At 34.0% G+C, this 16974-nt stretch overlaps 2 protein-coding genes across 4 annotated transcripts in view; one reads left to right on the forward strand and one right to left on the reverse strand.

Moving 5' to 3' along the window:
• Nucleotides 1-8: 8 nt before the first annotated feature.
• LOC126816416 (twisted gastrulation protein homolog 1-A) lies at nucleotides 9-9151 on the forward strand. Its single transcript, XM_050542956.2, has 4 exons — nucleotides 9-114; nucleotides 2814-3041; nucleotides 3476-3691; nucleotides 5659-9151. The coding sequence occupies exons 2-4, from the start codon at nucleotides 2822-2824 to the stop codon at nucleotides 5988-5990; spliced, it is 768 nt and encodes a 255-aa protein (XP_050398913.1). The 5' UTR covers nucleotides 9-114; nucleotides 2814-2821; the 3' UTR covers nucleotides 5991-9151.
• A 661-nt stretch (nucleotides 9152-9812) lies between these two features.
• Nucleotides 9813-16974, reverse strand: part of LOC126816409 (b(0,+)-type amino acid transporter 1) — an 87925-nt gene continuing 80763 nt past the window's right edge. For all 3 annotated transcript variants that reach the window (XM_056099665.1, XM_050542943.2, XM_050542944.2), the window contains exons 9-12: nucleotides 14227-14427; nucleotides 13048-13197; nucleotides 11537-11705; nucleotides 9813-10761 (exon numbers count right to left, since the gene is read on the reverse strand). In XM_056099665.1, coding sequence (XP_055955640.1) covers nucleotides 10703-10761; nucleotides 11537-11705; nucleotides 13048-13197; nucleotides 14227-14427 — 579 coding nt within the window. In that variant the 3' untranslated portion in view covers nucleotides 9813-10702. The remainder of the gene's footprint in view (nucleotides 10762-11536; nucleotides 11706-13047; nucleotides 13198-14226; nucleotides 14428-16974) is intronic.

Consider the following 16974-nt stretch of genomic DNA (forward strand, 5'->3'; position numbering starts at 1 on the left):
GTGAGTGACCTCCCCTTGCCTTAGGCTACACGGCGCCACTGGTTTCCCCACATTTGTTTTGTCTATTTTATTGATAAAATAAGTTACAAAAACTTTCTAAAAGAGGTGAAGAAGGTAAATTCTATATTTATATTGAGATGATATTGCAATCTTTTAGTTTGTGTCCAGTAATGTTTATAAAAGTGTTCCGTTTTAGGCTGAATAATTGCACAATCTTTGCGTTAAAAAAGTTGACTGCTCACCGAGTCAGTGAGGAGAGTTAGACAAAAGTGCAGTCTTGAGCTGTCACTGTGTGACTGTTACTGTTAACTACAATTATGTATCGTTAAACTGTTTAACGCTACAATTGAGACAGTCTAAGACTCCTTACGCAAGTTCAAATAGGTTCAAACGCACAATTGTCAACACATATCATTACAGTTTGTATTGAAATAAGTAATTCTATCACAAATAAGCTTATTTATAGTTGAAATAGTGAAGACTGGACGACTAAAATAGTTACCAAACAGTTTTTCTTTGTGGTAATGCGTTCTCCATTTTCAAAGCGATGTTTCTTATAATGTGAAAGCCGCCATGACACCGGCCAGTTGAAAAAAGTTTGGTGGGCGAGAAGTTTCGCGGAGCAGTTGGGTTTCATATCATATCATATAATTATGCGGTAAGGCTTCACTTTATTTCAATTTGAATTGGTTTATTATATGTTAAGCTACATGTATGTACAGTACAGTTTTGGGTCAGTTTATGTGTAAATTAAGGGAGCTATAGGCCTGTAATCTTTTTGTAGTCATTTGACTAAAAGACTTGCGCAAAGGAACTCCGTAGGACGAGCCACTACTGTGGTTGGAGTAAGGCAGATGACATTAGTAGTGGAATCATTTCTATGTGACTGTCAGTATACGTACATGTACATGTAATTGTAACTAGAGTTTAGAACCATAAGCCAATTAGCCAATAATCTAGGAATTACATTAATATTTACAACATCATTAATTTCAATCATATCATATTCTGAACTGAGGGTGCAAATTTAAGACTTTTTTAATCCACCAAGAAAAATGTAAGCTTATTTTTCAAAGGCCGTAGTGCATTCCACGGACCTCCTGCCGCAGGTATCCTGATCAAAATGGCGCACTTTTGTGATGTTTTGGGACAGTTACGCTGTTTTCTTAAAAATCAACATTTTATGAAATCTCCGGTAATTTATAATAAATGAAAATTGATTTGTCTGGTTTTTGTTGAGAGAATCCATACTATGATGAATGCAAATTACAGAGCTTGATCATGATGATATATATTATGAAGATCCACTCGTAATTATCCCAGTTTGGATGATATTAGGTACATGTACATGTAGATGATGCTTAAAACTTAAGGTGAAAAAATTAATCAAATATTTTTACTTTATCTGGTTTCATTTTATTGATTATGATTATATAACAATTCAATTCTCAACGATCAGTTGAGTTAATTAAATGTTTTCATTATTAATCCAGCTTCTTTTTATGAAACAATTAAGATGATTAGTGTTTTCACAGTTTATTTCAAAATAAGTTACATAAATATTTGTATAAATCAGTGAAGAGATGAAACAACCGGGAATGAAACAGTCCTATCCAAAAAGCCTAGGTGGAAACAACCCATCCTGCATCACATTAAATGATATCATTCCTTTTGTGCAGATATTAATTGCAGATAAAGCATTCTAGAATGAAAACAATAAACTTTTCAGAGTTCATGGGTTGGTACTGTCGAGTAGCATATAATGTCAAGAATGTTTTGCTAAATATTTATTATGTTAATAGGCATGAAACAAAGCCGATTTTTTTTTAATGATTTCCAATAATTAATGTGAGAGTTTGACCCTTTATCACTTAGAAAAATCTTGTAGACACTCTAGAGGCAAAAGTTATCATCTGATGGCCTTTGAATTTATACTAGCCTTTTTATGTATTGAAATTCAATATCTAATACTTTGCGGGGAGCAACAGTGGCTCAGTGAGTAAGACTGGTGTTGGCCATGAAAGTTCATCAGGATTTTTTGAGTGTGCTTCTCCCATTCAGTGGTGCAGGACAGAGGGCCTGGCAAGGGTTAACATAATGTCATTTGGATCATTAGATGGAATGAAAAACCAAGGTCCCATGTTCCCACTGGCTTGTGCGTAAAAGAACCTTCTGAATTTGAAATAAGAGTAGGATGTACATGTAGTGCCTCTATCCAGGCAAAATTTCCCTCATATACATGTAGCACACTGTATGTTGTATGCCCATCTTCATTAACCCAGTTAGGAGGACAGTAGGATGTTAAACTCTATTTCATTTAATTTTCTAATACCTTGCTAACAGGTACATTTATCATCTGATTACAGATACAATTTTGTTAAATAACATGACTCGCATAAAAAAAAATCATTATTTTTGACCAGAGTTATCTCTGCTAAATGTACTACTGTGTATCATGAAGCAAAAGATGTACCAGTACTACTAAATTTGTTTTTCATTTAGTGCTATTGAATTTTATTGTTTCACATGTTTGTCATTAGATAAGGTATAATAAAATCCATATAGATACTGTAAAATAATGAACCATTCAATAATGTTTTGTACTTGTTTTGATAAGAAGAGAAAGACATTATTTTCAGTCATTGATTTTTTACTAATGGTCATAATCTTTGTATTGTTGTTATATTGAACACATTAGGTTATTGAGGTCGATCAGTGGTAATTTATTGATTGATTAGAAAATATTTCTGATTAGAATCTTTAGGAACCGAGCCATCTATTAATTTGTTATAATCTGGATTATTTCTTTCTAGGTCTCACCATGAAGATATCCTCAAGTATACTTCTTGCCGCATTTACTGTGTTGGCAGTTGTGTTGACAGCTGAAGCATGTAATGAGGCAATCTGTGCTTCCCAGGTCAGCAAGTGCATGTTGATTAAATGCTGTGAATGTGACATGAGTGACAAGAAAAACTGTAGCTGTTGTCAAGATTGTCAAGTCTGTTTGTCTAAACTTTACACAGAATGCTGTGATTGTGTAGGTTAGTATAATTTTGATTTTAAATCACTTGTGAATGTTTCTCTTGGAAGCATGAATAATGGCTTGTTGAAACCAATAACAAACAATTCAAAAATAAAATAGAAATGAAATGCAAAATGTGGTGAAAATTTAGATAGAGGATATGTACATATAAAATGTAAGCTTATAGAAAATACTAGAAAAGGTGCGAGTGGTCGAGTGATCTACAGCGTGTACTTTAAGTGGCATGTCGTGGATTTGAAACCCAAGGGGTAGTGTTACATCCTAAACCTAGAATTCATTGTTTTTCTCTATGTCCTCCAGTTTCCTCCCCACTGCTAAAGATCCCTATGCGCTAACCAATTATTGAATCAAAATTGAACCATATGTTAGTCCCGTATTGACCTAGTTTGTGTTGAGTGGATGTTAAACCCCATTTCTCTGTCTATTTTACAGGTTTATGTGCCAAACAAGATCCTCATGACACCCCACGTAAAACTAGCTCTATTGAAGATTTGAGTGATCCTATCCCAGAATTATTTAACGTATTAACTCAACAAGATGATCACTTATTGCGCTGGACATCTACATCTTATGCTGTCCATCCTGATAGCATGTTCTTTAAACCTGGTAATAGTCTTGTACCAAATATGGAATTCTCTTCTTCACTTGGTAAGTTGAGTTGTTTTTCTTTCTTCTAGCTGTAGCTGTGCAAGAATTGCTACCTACATGTATGCTACAATGTAACGAAGCACAATAAACTATAACACACTTAGCTATGGAAAACAGCTACTCATATATTTGGGCAAAAATACTCTTCTAAACCTGATCCAAATATATTAATACATGTGGGTATAATGTGGCTGTTTTCCATAAGCATACAGTTTATTTCTCTATCCAGTTACTACATGTATAGTAAGTGCAGGAGGACTGCACTACACACCAATCCGATTAAAATACAGATCTATATTTTGTTTGTTTTTTTATATACTTTTGATGGCCTACACTACATGAAGATCTGCCTGGTTGTAGTGGAAGGTCGTGTCAGGGGTCATACATGTATGAGCGGCTTTTGACGCTATGACGTCAGACATTGATTAATCAATCAGCGTTGACATTTCTAGTGGTTTACTCATAGTTCCGTGCACTGCCTGCCAACAACTCGCTGTAACAGACCGTTTCATTGGCTAATCCCTCGCATCAACCAAAATGTGGCTTATATACATGTAACAACTCTTCCAGATCCTAATGTTGTGTAGACAAGTAAAACCAAATTTCGAACTATGTAAAGCGAAACAAAATAGATCTGTGTTTTAATCAGATTGCACTACACACAAACAAAACTGACCAGGCACAAACTACACAGACATTGTAAGCAATAAACAACAAGAGATTGCTACGTCAGTATAATTATGAGTGAAAAATACCAATTATCTCTTCATTTCAAATCAAATGTTACAGCTGTCATAATCCCGAAGACCACCTCTAAATGTTATTTCATTAGGTTGGGCATGTACATGACATGTACACAAATAAATGGTATCAAGACAGGAATAACCAGACATACGTATTGCTTTCATTTTTCATGGATCAGTGACTAGATGGGTTTTTTTTTTTTCAATTTTGATATGAGTCACATGTTGGACACCTGGTTGTTTTTATCAAGACGTTTATATCTGAGATTTCTAAATATACATGTATATATAATAACGGTTTTAAAACATGGAAGAATATTAAGATTTCATGCTCTGTTTGTTTTGAGCTACTAGGGTTGAATACAAATTATAGATTGGTAAATAATTAAACAGTCTATTATATATATTGTTATGTAAAGTTATGTTATGTCCTGATGATGCCCGTGGGAAAATATTAGATAGTGATTAAACAATTAATAATGGTATATAGTTGTTCAATTCATACTATTGGATATATCTATATATATAATCTATTTAATAATTAACACAATAGCGTACATGTATATGACTTTAATTGTTTTATTGGATGCTCTTTATCAAATATACAAATACCGGTACTAATTCTTTAGAGATATTTAACAACTGAATAGACCAATAAACTATTATAGTTACGGAAAACACCTACAAATTTATTTGGGCTGAAAAGTTGAGAGAATACTCTTCAAACGTTCGCTAAAATCAATTAGTAATTTTTCTTCCATTAGGAACAGTAGAACAATTTCATTTCATTTCCTTTTCTATTTTGCTCTGTACAAACTTACAGGAGGAACATTGAATGGGCTGCGTCTGTACTTCTGTCCTTCCGTCCAGGTTTTGTTTCCAGACTAAACTCATAAACCTTTCACAATATCTTTATGTATCTTTTACACATTAACCTTTTATAGTAATTGTGCCTTTTGCGAATTAAGAATTTCTCATACTTAATAATTTTGTGTTTCCATGGAAAACTAATTTATCATAGTTTATTGTACAAATACTACCTTTTTTGCTAAAACTAAGAGAATTGGCATTCCCCCCAACACCACCAACTCACAGCCACCCCAAAACGAATGCTCAATGCACAAATGTCCCTACCTATTGTATTCTAAATGGAGTAGCTTTAGTTATGTTTATATGGTAAATTGTTTGTATTCGATAATAGTCAAATTTGTTGAAATGTTTCAGATGCAGGTAAGTCATTGGAGAAGGCTATAGAGGAAGAATTGTTAAGTCGACAGAATTGCACAGTAGCCTTCATGTCTCAGTGTATGTCCATCAGAAAATGTAAACAATCCTGCAAGTCTATGGGTGCTGCCAAATATCGCTGGTTCCACGACAATGGCTGCTGTCAGTGTATAAGCTCTACATGCATTGACTATGGTTTAAGTGAACCCAAGTGTCTGAGGTGTCCCTCAGAACAAGATTTACTTCTTGAGCATGAATTAATTGATGAAATTAAAGTGGGGGGAAAGGGGGAGATTAAAACAGGGGCAGAAACTGTTACAGACAACTTATGAACAATTTAGAGACAGACACAAGGTATATATATGTAGTTGTCTGTGTATTAGATATTTCATTTTGGTTGTATAAATGTCCAATTGGCAACATTTTATAATGATAGCCATGGTTGACATAGATGACATGAAATTGAACAAAGATGTCTGATTGTTTTATATTGCACACCGTAACTATACAATAGTTGTTGTAACAATGGTGGAAGATGTTATTTTGTATTTTCACTGAGTTGTAGTTAAAAATATATTTAATGTGTGATATAATCAAGTTGTATTTTTTGTGAACAAGAAAGTCTTATTAAGCAATATGTATGTTTTAGTGTATAATTTGTTTTATGCAAAAAGTACCTCATAATTTACACGTATTAAGTAATGATTGCATTGTGTTGTATGGTTTTATGTTGGTTGGGGAGAGAATTTACAAATGGAAAATCCATCTATTGGGAATTCTGGGTTACCTAACTCATATGGCCTGCTTTCCATGTACGCATTTTCGCCGGTGAAAAGGTCGGTCTAATTCAAATGTAATAGGAGCGTTTCCATGTAACTTGCGAAAACATTTGTGGAAACTGCACAAAAACAAGAAAAAGGGAAAACAAGACTTAAGGGTGGTCTAATGTTGTTATATGTGTGCTTCAGATCATAAGGTCTGTCATTGAATCACATGGCAAGGTTTTAATTCCCAGTTTGTATCGAGTGAACGTAAGAAAAACATTTCTCGCTCTCTCCCACTCTGCATGTAGAAGTTTCCAATCTCCTCAACTGGCTTTCTACTAGTGTACATTTATTGTCATCTTTAGCATAACCAAGTTGTGTAACACACCTTACTAATCTTGTCTCCGTACAGTATGTTACAGACTTACAGAGCTGTATTGAGCCAAGATTAGTTATAACATGCTTAAAACATTGGTTAGGTCCAAGTGGTATTTTATGAAAATCAATATCACAAAATGAAAATCAAAATCGAAAAATAAAAATCAAAATCGTACAATTCTTTATCGCAACTGCTGTTCTAGTTCTAGGTCAATGAGATAATTTCATTTTGATTTTTTTTTTTTCTAGTCATTAAAAATTGGCTTTTTTTTTTTTTGACCATATTTTAGTCCCAGCTATTGTGCCTTAATTCCCAGTGAGTAATATGAAAATAGTAGGCCAAGAAATTCATAATATTTTCAGAATCTCATTCACACTAAGAAGATTATATATCACAGACTTAAACATTTGAACCTTGAAAGCTTTTTTGATAAGTATTTTTTAAAAAATGTAACAAAACTTTATTTACACTGGTGTCTATACTCCATTTATATAGTAGAAATTTAATCTTTGAGCTCAGTTCTATAAAAAAAAAAAATGTTCAAATTGCCAACATAAGAATTCTTTTGGATTCTTGTTATTAAAAGTTGGCAAATTTTTAACTCTATATGGTATAAAATTGATGTAAAACAGAGGCCATATTCACATATATCTAAGCCAAAACATTTTAGGAATAAAAAAGCAGCCTTTTCATTATCTAAAATTTTAACCTTTAACCAATGAAACAGCTTCTTTTTTGGAATATTTTAATTAAAATTTTTGTGAATGAGAGAATAAGGCCTCTGTTCTTTACTGTTTTCTATCCTTCAATATTGATTGATGGTTGTTTATTACATGTAGTTAAAAGCTTTAATTAATAATCACTCTATATGTCTCTTGTTTGTTTCATGTATTTATATATATATCACTATGCAAGTTCTGAACGATTGATTAACATATATGTCCATTTTATTCACTTAGTTTAAATGGAGTGCTACCTGCACATGATGTAGGAATATAAGTTGTCTTAAAGGAGCTAAATCTCTATTCTTTGGTACATTAAATGATCAAAAATTGGTCAAAAAGCACATAATAATGTAACATGAATGTATATAAACTGATTTACATTCATTTTTTTTTAAGCAGTTATGTTCATCAAAATAGAAATCGGAGAGCACTCCAAAGTGAATTGAAGTAAATGGTTAGTCCAGTCCACATCAGGATTGTAGTTTGATATTGACTTAACCAGGTACATGCTGATGTTTAGCCTTGTTCATCAAGGAGCCTCATTACAAATGACATTCATGAGTATAGCGATAACAACATCACAAACTGATTTTGAAATGTTCATTGTTTGTTAAATATTAGGATATTCGGAATTCTTATTTTCACAGTAAAATTACAACATCGATGGACATAGACAAATATTAAATTCTAATTCGTGTTTTTCATGTGAAAGATTATGGATAATAATGAGTTAGAGATTTAGCTACTTTAATTAGGGACCAGGAAATCTCTTTATTTTAAATAAGCAAAATCCAGGCAAATAAAAATCTTGTGATGTACATATTTCGTGTAGAGCTATGATCAATGATTGAAAACACCGATAGTCGAGAATAAAATACACTTAAGCATTTACTATACTTAAAATTTACTAATGTTAAACATAAAATAAACACAAGCATTTAATTTAAATTTACTGATATTAAACTTAGAATCAAAATGTATATATATAACTTACACTACATACTGCCTTTGTTTTGTAAATATTATATTTCATTCATAGATACCATTTTTCATATTTTGCCCTATTATGTGTTCTCTTCTGTACTTGGCAGTTTACTTATTTGTAAGAAAATTTATGTAAAGGCCCGAAGTGTTAGTAAATGACTTGAACACTTGATAAAATATAATGTCCAGAAATGCTAGTAAATGACTCTAACTCTTGATAAAATGTAATGTCCAGAATTACTAGTAAATGACTCTTAATGCTTACTTATTGAAATGACTGTCATAAAATGACAATTGTTAAAGAAATTATAAAGCTGTATTTATTACAAGGCTTATCCAAATTTAATATTGGAGATGTTTCATTTGAGGGTTGGGTATTTTTCTGCCAGCTTTTAAAAAACCCTTATTTCTAACATAATCATAATGAATTCATGGCTATTTTTTTTTTATAGTAAAAGTTATATATGATGTATTTTGTAGTTTTATGAACAGGGTTGTGAACACATTATAGAATTATATTATTCTAATTATACAGGTAGCTTTTCATAGTCAATATACAAAACTAGCTGATTTATATATTTTTATTATTATTATAAATACTTTACACAGTACCTTTTATCCAATAAAAGTGCTAGATTCTAGAGTTTTGTTTTGTGGAGTTATTTCTTTTATTTTCATTTTGTTGATTTTGAAAATGTATTTGATTTATTCTGGTTTTATTATACGCCTTTTGTGCTTAATAGAAGGAGGAACCAGATCCACAGAACAGGTGCTTGTCAATATATGTTCCAATTAATACAGTCCCCACAAAGGTTGGGTGGTCTTGTGGACAGATATATTAAATAGGTTTCCTTCCCATTGTAGAGAAACTTACCAAGGACACATACAGTGTTCTAGTCAGCATTATTGACAATGTCGATCCATGTAGAGTATAAGGACCCACTTGATTTAGTTGTGTCTCTGGGGGTTGGTATGGCCTAGTGGTCTACAGTGTCACCTCGCGCACCGGCAGCACCCCCCTCTCGTGAGGCCTGACCATCATCTCGATCCGATTCATCATTGCTAATAACACTGCTGTGTTGTTGTGCCACAAACACGGGCAGGACGTTTTCCCAAACACTCACCCAATAGGTCTAATGACAAATACTCGGCCAAAGTGATTGTCAATTAATATCGCCCAAAATTTGCAAAAAGTAACCATTATCTACAATTCTGTTAAGAATTATATGCATATTTACATGTATATAACATATATTCCCTTGTAGGTCACTTTTTGCAATATTTTGGGTGATATTAATTTTAAAAAAAAGCTCAGGACAGTATAGGAGCGAACATACGACAAAGTAAACCTGTGATATTATTCCGACTTAACATGGCCAAAATACGCGGATTATTATATAGTAAAGAGAAATAGACCAATAACCAATGGCTTGTACACGTTATGGGCGTGGTGACCCATGATTTTGCATGAGGAACAAGATCCCGTCCGGGCCCCGAAAAAAAACTATTTATATGTGTGTGTGCAGGGAAGGGGGTTGGTGGTGGCTGACCCTCCCAGTGCCATCTAGTAATGTTGGGCTGTGTGGAACATGCTACTCTAGCAATGTTGAGCATTATAATTATAATGTTGAAAACCGCATGCTTTTTTGCCATTAGCGAGTGTCGCAAAAACTCAAAACCATGACGCACAGCTCGTCATTGTGTCCCTCTCACTTAGCCCCTGGTGCGCACAATGATAACTCTGAAATTAATGAAGGACAATGTAGTGTAATAATATTAAATTGCAAAGGTGTCATTGTCACATTACATAACTGTAACAGTATTCGTTTATAAATATTGTAACATTAATTTCGTAACAAATCTGAGATTCTATTTATGAAACAAAATATATCTATAAAATAACATTATATAAAATAAATGGGGGTAACGTCTTACTTCTCTGCACAAACCGGGCTAATATAGGATCAGATCTAAATATTAAGGCCAACTGCAGATTTCGTCAAGGTCGCAAGATGTAAGTAACGTTAGGGCACGAGATTGTGAGGTAGGTCTAGGATTAGAGCTAGCCCTTTTTACATCCCGTGACCTTTGACCAAATCTGCAGTTGGCATTTACATTTAGAACTAACGCTAATGTAGACAACGGCAGTATACAATAAAAACAAACATGTTTTTAACAGAAATATACACGTGTCATTCCATGTTGGTGGGAATTACCATAAAAAGTATCTGTAAATATTTGGTTATTTTGCCTAAAAAAAAAAATAAAAATAAATAAACAAAACAGGAACTAAAATTTTACAGCAAATAGGCCGGAGGTATACAAAAATATCAAGAATTAGTTTCTAAGAATTATCGACACTCAGTTTGTTGAAATTTGTTCCACGGGCCACATTTAAACGCTTGACCGGCCGGATCTAGCCCATGGGCCGCACGTTTGACATCCCTGATTTAGATAAATAACTGGCCCTTCTTGCTATAATAGTTCAAAAATAGATAATGTAAAATGAATATATCGAAAATTTCATACAAATTACTTTATTCTGAGCGAAGTTATCAATGTTTGTAGTTTTGACAAGATGTGTACATTGATTGATTATTATCCTAACGACGGTGCTGGTTATAAGAGGCTTAGCTCCGCTTTTCCATTTTTAAATGTTCTAATATACTTAAAATCGGAGCTATCTGGTGACATCGAGAGTAGGTTATGATCTTGTCATGTTAATAAATGTCTAATTAATAATTTCTAAACATTTAAGGCCTAAAGAAAGACCAGCAATAGGCAGATTTAGCTCTTGAATAATGCCTCGTTAGCGCACAACTACGAATTAATTCAGTTACATTCAAATGGCTCGCGGTTGGTGACTTTTGTAAAACATCCAAAATAATTGGCAATGGTTCTTTTAAGTGCACACCAACGTGAGTGATACGTACACATGTGGAACCTAGATTTATGTACCATTCTAAGGACTATACGTTTTTCTTGCCATGAAATTGTTGGTGTTGTAATATCGAAATGTGACTTACCAAAGAATTTAAGAGTATATTTATAATACACCATTGGAAAATACACTAAAACTCCACATAACATGAACATAACAACATAAACATAGCCCATTTGTGGTGATGCGATAATCGGGGCTAAAACCAGGTAAATCGAGACTATCACAACTATTATTGGCATAAATAATGGCACCTGAAATAGATCAAGAAAAGATGTATAAAAGTCCCACGATTCCTACTGAGTGACATAAGCTGGAAAAAACATCAATATATCGTGTGAGTAACAACACGACACAATTATATGGAATACAAGTTACTTGAAGAGTTTATTTCAGCGACGTTTCGACGAGGGTTCTCCATTATATGTCATGTGTTATTCTCATCCAGTTATTAAATGTCACTTAAACAATTTAAATCGTATGAGATGGCTATAGATAGGGCATAATTTTTAACTTTAGAATTACAATTACATCCATACAGGGACAGACTATAGTCAGAATGGTCAACCTGATGACAGTGGTCACTTAAACATGCATTATGCAAGAGCAAAATCTGCTTATTACAAGTCTTTCTTTAGGCCTGAAATGTTATTTAAATTATCAATTAGACATTAATTAACTTATCCAGACCATAATAAACTCTCGATGTCCAGGCTAGCCTTCGATCTTGGCTGGATTAGATTCCTATATGCCGCTTAACGGCCATTGATAATTAAATCAAAACAGTGGATAATCGAGACTATGCTGTTTATATTAATGATTTTAGTAATGATGACCGAGACTATGCGAAAATTTCACCCGCTTCGTTCTCGGCTCATAGTGGATCAATTTGACTGAAATTTTCAGCAAATTACCTTTACACTATTTAGTTTTTAACTATTATAGAGAGAACTGCCATCTATTTATCTTATCTCCCATAATGTATCTTTAATGGTAAAAGTAAAAATGAAATGAAATGGGCTTTAACGTCCTACTGTTCTTTTCCCACTGGGTTAATGAAGACGGTCATACGCCGTACAATGTGTTATGAGGAACCACGCTTAAATCCGATGAACTTTCTCGGCAAACGCTGGCATCGTACACGGGACCTCCGGATTAACGAGCCGACGTCGTACCCACTGAGCCATTGTTGCCCTCAGTGGTAGAAGTAACTAAATTGTCCGTCAGTCCACGATTTCAGTCGCCCAGAAAACTGCGGTTATTCGAAAGTGTTTATTGTGGTCGATCCATAAAAAGCATTTTTGTTGACTAATAAAATAAAACCAAGTACGAACAATCCAAACCATTAGACAAAATTCGAAGTCCTAAAAAAATTTAAAAAATTAAAAACATAAACAAAAAAAAAAACGGTAATGTCATGATTTCTGGGAATCAACCAAAATTCTGACGTCGTCAAATGTGACTTTAACGGCTCGGATTTCCAGGGCCTGATTAACTTCCTCTGGGCTATAGGTACTGTGCAATCCCCAAAAGATAGCCTTGGGACATTCGTGCTATTGACACCGTATTTCATATAAATAAAATGCTAGAACCTACCTTATACGTTCTTTTGAGACCAGGCTTTGTTTTCCTAAGAATTAAAAGTGAACCGGCTGTTAAACCATAGAAAATCCACGATGCAAACCCGAAAAATTCTATAAGCTGTCCGAGTTCACCAGGTATGAGCATTAATATACCTATTAAAGTCTGAAATAAAATGGAAAATCTTATATATCTATTTTTGTACTTCGTGAAACCGCAACACCTGGGTTTCAGGTAGGTTACAATATGTTGAAAATGGTTATTAATCTGTGTAAGTGTAAAGACTTAAGAATTTTAATTATTTAAAAATGTAAATATTCCTTCAAAAATAAAAGGTCTGAAATCAAACAAATACGTAGAATGATATATTATGAAAACCACATCTTGGTTCGGTATAAATAAAGGACACTGTTTCTGGGCACGTTTTTATTTTCGGGCAAAACTTTGGTAAAAAAATGTTTCTTCGACTTATAATCAGCGAAGATGTTATACGCCTAGACAGTGCCTAAGGCACATTTTGGGTTCACCGATAAAAGGGCGAAAGTTAAATTTAACAACAGAAAATTTATAACGCAGTTCAAGAAGGATGCCATTATTTACATAAATTTTTTTTGGCCTGGGTTTTAGGCTGGCTCCAAGGCACGTGCCTTATTTGCCTAATGGCTAATCCGACACTGCGCCTACGGGCGTCTGTAATAGAGTTAGGTGTAAGATAACGCGGAAAACTTACAGAAAATAAAAGTGATAGATTACTCACCATAAATATAAGGGTGTTATACAGATTACTCACAGTAAATATAAGAGATGATAAAGGTGTAATACAGATTACTTACAGTAAATATTACTTACATAAGAGATGATACCGATTACTTACAGTAAATATAAGAGATGGTAAAGGTGTAATACAGATTACTCACAGTAAATATAAGAGATGATAAAGGTGTTATACAGATTACTCACAGTAAATATAAGAGATGGTACAGATTACTTACAGTAAATATTACTTACATAAGAGATGATACCGATTACTTACAGTAAATATAAGAGATGGTACAGATTACTTACAGTAAATATAAGAGATCGTAAAGGTGTAATACAGATTCCTCACAGTAAATATAAGAGATGATAAAGGTGTTATACAGATTACTTACAGTAAATATAAGAGATGGTAAAGGTGTTATACAGATTACTCACAGTAAATATAAGAGATGGTAAAGGTGTATATTTATCTTTATGTAAATATGACAAAACGTCAACTAAATGACCGTCTCTAGCTGCTACAAAACATAATCTACCACTAGAAAATAAACAACCATTAGCTGCTCCCAGACATGATAATACCACAAACAAAGGCATGATCCATGACATTACACCTAACACTTTTTCACCCCATATCTGAAATTAAAAAATATTTGTCGCTTTTAAACCAAGATTCAAAATGATTAGGCTATATATTCATCCATCTCAAGGCCTGGGGTAATCGTACTATGTAATTAAAATCTAACCTGCCTGTCGTAGACTAGTCGAAGTACAGAAAGACCCACAATTAACAGTACTGAAGCTAATTCTTTCAGATTTGTGATCAATATGACCTTTTGCACTAAATATCTGATATCGGCCAAAATCGGATAAGGGGAATTTTAGAAATTAGACTATAGGTTCTATCTATACCCAAACATTGATTATTTCTATGTGTTATGTTCAAGCCCTACGGTTGGGATAAAATATCTTCATTTTTCATTCAATGTGCTCCTAGAACTTATCTTGCGCTAACTGTATTTTACACACCTTTGTTCAGGCGCTAGAATACAAACGTTATTCAAAATACTTTTCCAAGTAAAAGATGTCTAAGCCTTACCACACCGATACACCACTCAAACATACTATCTTTCAAAATTGGTTGAAATTTATCAACTGGTTTAATAGAAAAAGTCAAAATTGTAATAGTCTTCCTGGCAGTCGGAGAACTCAGTTTACGTCACACAAGCACCTTGATCGTTTACCCAGTGGGATAAAAACACCCCCAATAATAATAGAGACGTTTAGCAAGTGGAATTTTCCCATCCGTATCACGAATCCGTATCGTCACGTGATACGTTGCTCGGTGTAGTTTAGTAATAATAGAGACTTTTAGCAAGTGGAATTTTTCCCATCCGTATCGCGAATCCGTATGTCACGTGATACGTTGCTCGATGTAGTTTAGTAATAATAGAGACGTTTAGCAAGTGGAGTTTTTCCCATCCGGATCACGAATACGTATCGTAACGTGATACATTGCTCGATGTAGTGTTAGAGTTTTCGCAGATTTTCTCGCCGCGTACGTATGGGTAGCTGACCTTTAGTTCTATTACAGCATGATGGCAGATCTACCAATATCAATATCAGTGCCTAGCCTACAAACTCCCGAACAAGTAAAGTCGCTCGACAGTCGCTGAGCTATTTAAAGTTTAAAAATAAATTAGTGTTGAATCTTATTAAAAATCCCTGCATTGGCCGAGAAAGTTCATTCAGATTTTCCAGCGTGGTTACCCCTTGTCAGTGATGCTGGATGGTGTGCCTGACAAGAACAGCTGTCTAGTCGTTCGGATAGGACGAAAAACCGAGGTCCCGTGTACTCATTGGCGTGCACGTAAAAGATCCCTTGGCAGTTGGAATTCGATATAAGAGTAGGCCGTAGTGCCGCTGCCCGGGCAACATTTCCCTCATAGCACACTGTATGGCGTATGCTCGTCTAGTCGTTCGGATAGGACGAAAAACCGAGGTCCCGTGTACTCATTGGCGTGCACGTAAAAGATCCCTTGGCAGTTGGAATTCGATATAAGAGTAGGCCGTAGTGCCGCTGCCCGGGCAACATTTCCCTCATAGCACACTGTATGGCGTATGCTCGTCTTCATTAGCCCAGTTTAAGAGCAGAACAGTAGAACGTTAAACCCCATTTCATTTCATTTCATTTAAACATCTAGATACAATAGACTTGGAGTAAAAAAAATTCTAGGTACATTGGAATGCGGGCAATAAAGATCCAATTATAGTTTTTAGAAACACACAATTTTAACATTGATGTTTTTATGACAATAAATCATATACTTTATTCGGCTCGACGCAAGACTTAAAATGAATAGATGCAGTTCGTTTGGGTTTTTTTATTTTATTTTTTTTTATTTATAAGCAATATTTTTATTCAGATTTGTATCTGAATAGGGATTGGGGAACTGGCCTCGCCTATATTAAACGCTTCTTTTTTAACTTGAATGTGGATATTATATATCTATGTTGCATATTATATAGGATCTTTCGGTTGAATCATATGTCGACATTAAGGTGTACTTGTTCTATTGTTCCATTTAGCCTATGAATTTTCTTGTTTCACTTGACTAAACAAAACATTTTGTAGGAATGTATGCTTTTATGGATTGAACAAAAAGTTGATAAATGTTGAGATGTGTGGAACATGCTCGAGGCGATTTGCAACAAACCTCAGACACGATATATATTTGATACTAGTTGAGCATCAGAAAAACATGATTATTTCATTGGAAATGGGGCGCAACTCTAAACCAGCCGCGTCTACTTCACTGGACCCCTTCAATGTCTGTCTACCTATGGAATAACATGTACATTATTTGTATCTGTTAAATTTGTGCGGTTTATATATTAGATTAATATTGTTATTTACACATGGGCGGGGAGTGATAAGGTCTTACTCCAAACAAATCGCAAAAGAAACCAGGAAGTTTCGGAGGGCTATATCTCGTATCACATGTCACTTATGAAACATATGCCCGAAACACATGTCACGCTAGACAACATTTATTCAAATTAAACTGATTTTACACTGATTTTAAGTTACAAACGTTTTATCCATTAGTCAATTTAAAGAAATTTCTATTTTCGTAAAATTGATGATACAATTAATGATCGATGACCGAAAACTGACACACA

The sequence above is a fragment of the Patella vulgata genome, chromosome 3, assembly GCF_932274485.2.
Source record: "Patella vulgata chromosome 3, xgPatVulg1.2, whole genome shotgun sequence".
Classification (NCBI taxonomy): Eukaryota; Metazoa; Mollusca; class Gastropoda; family Patellidae; genus Patella; species Patella vulgata.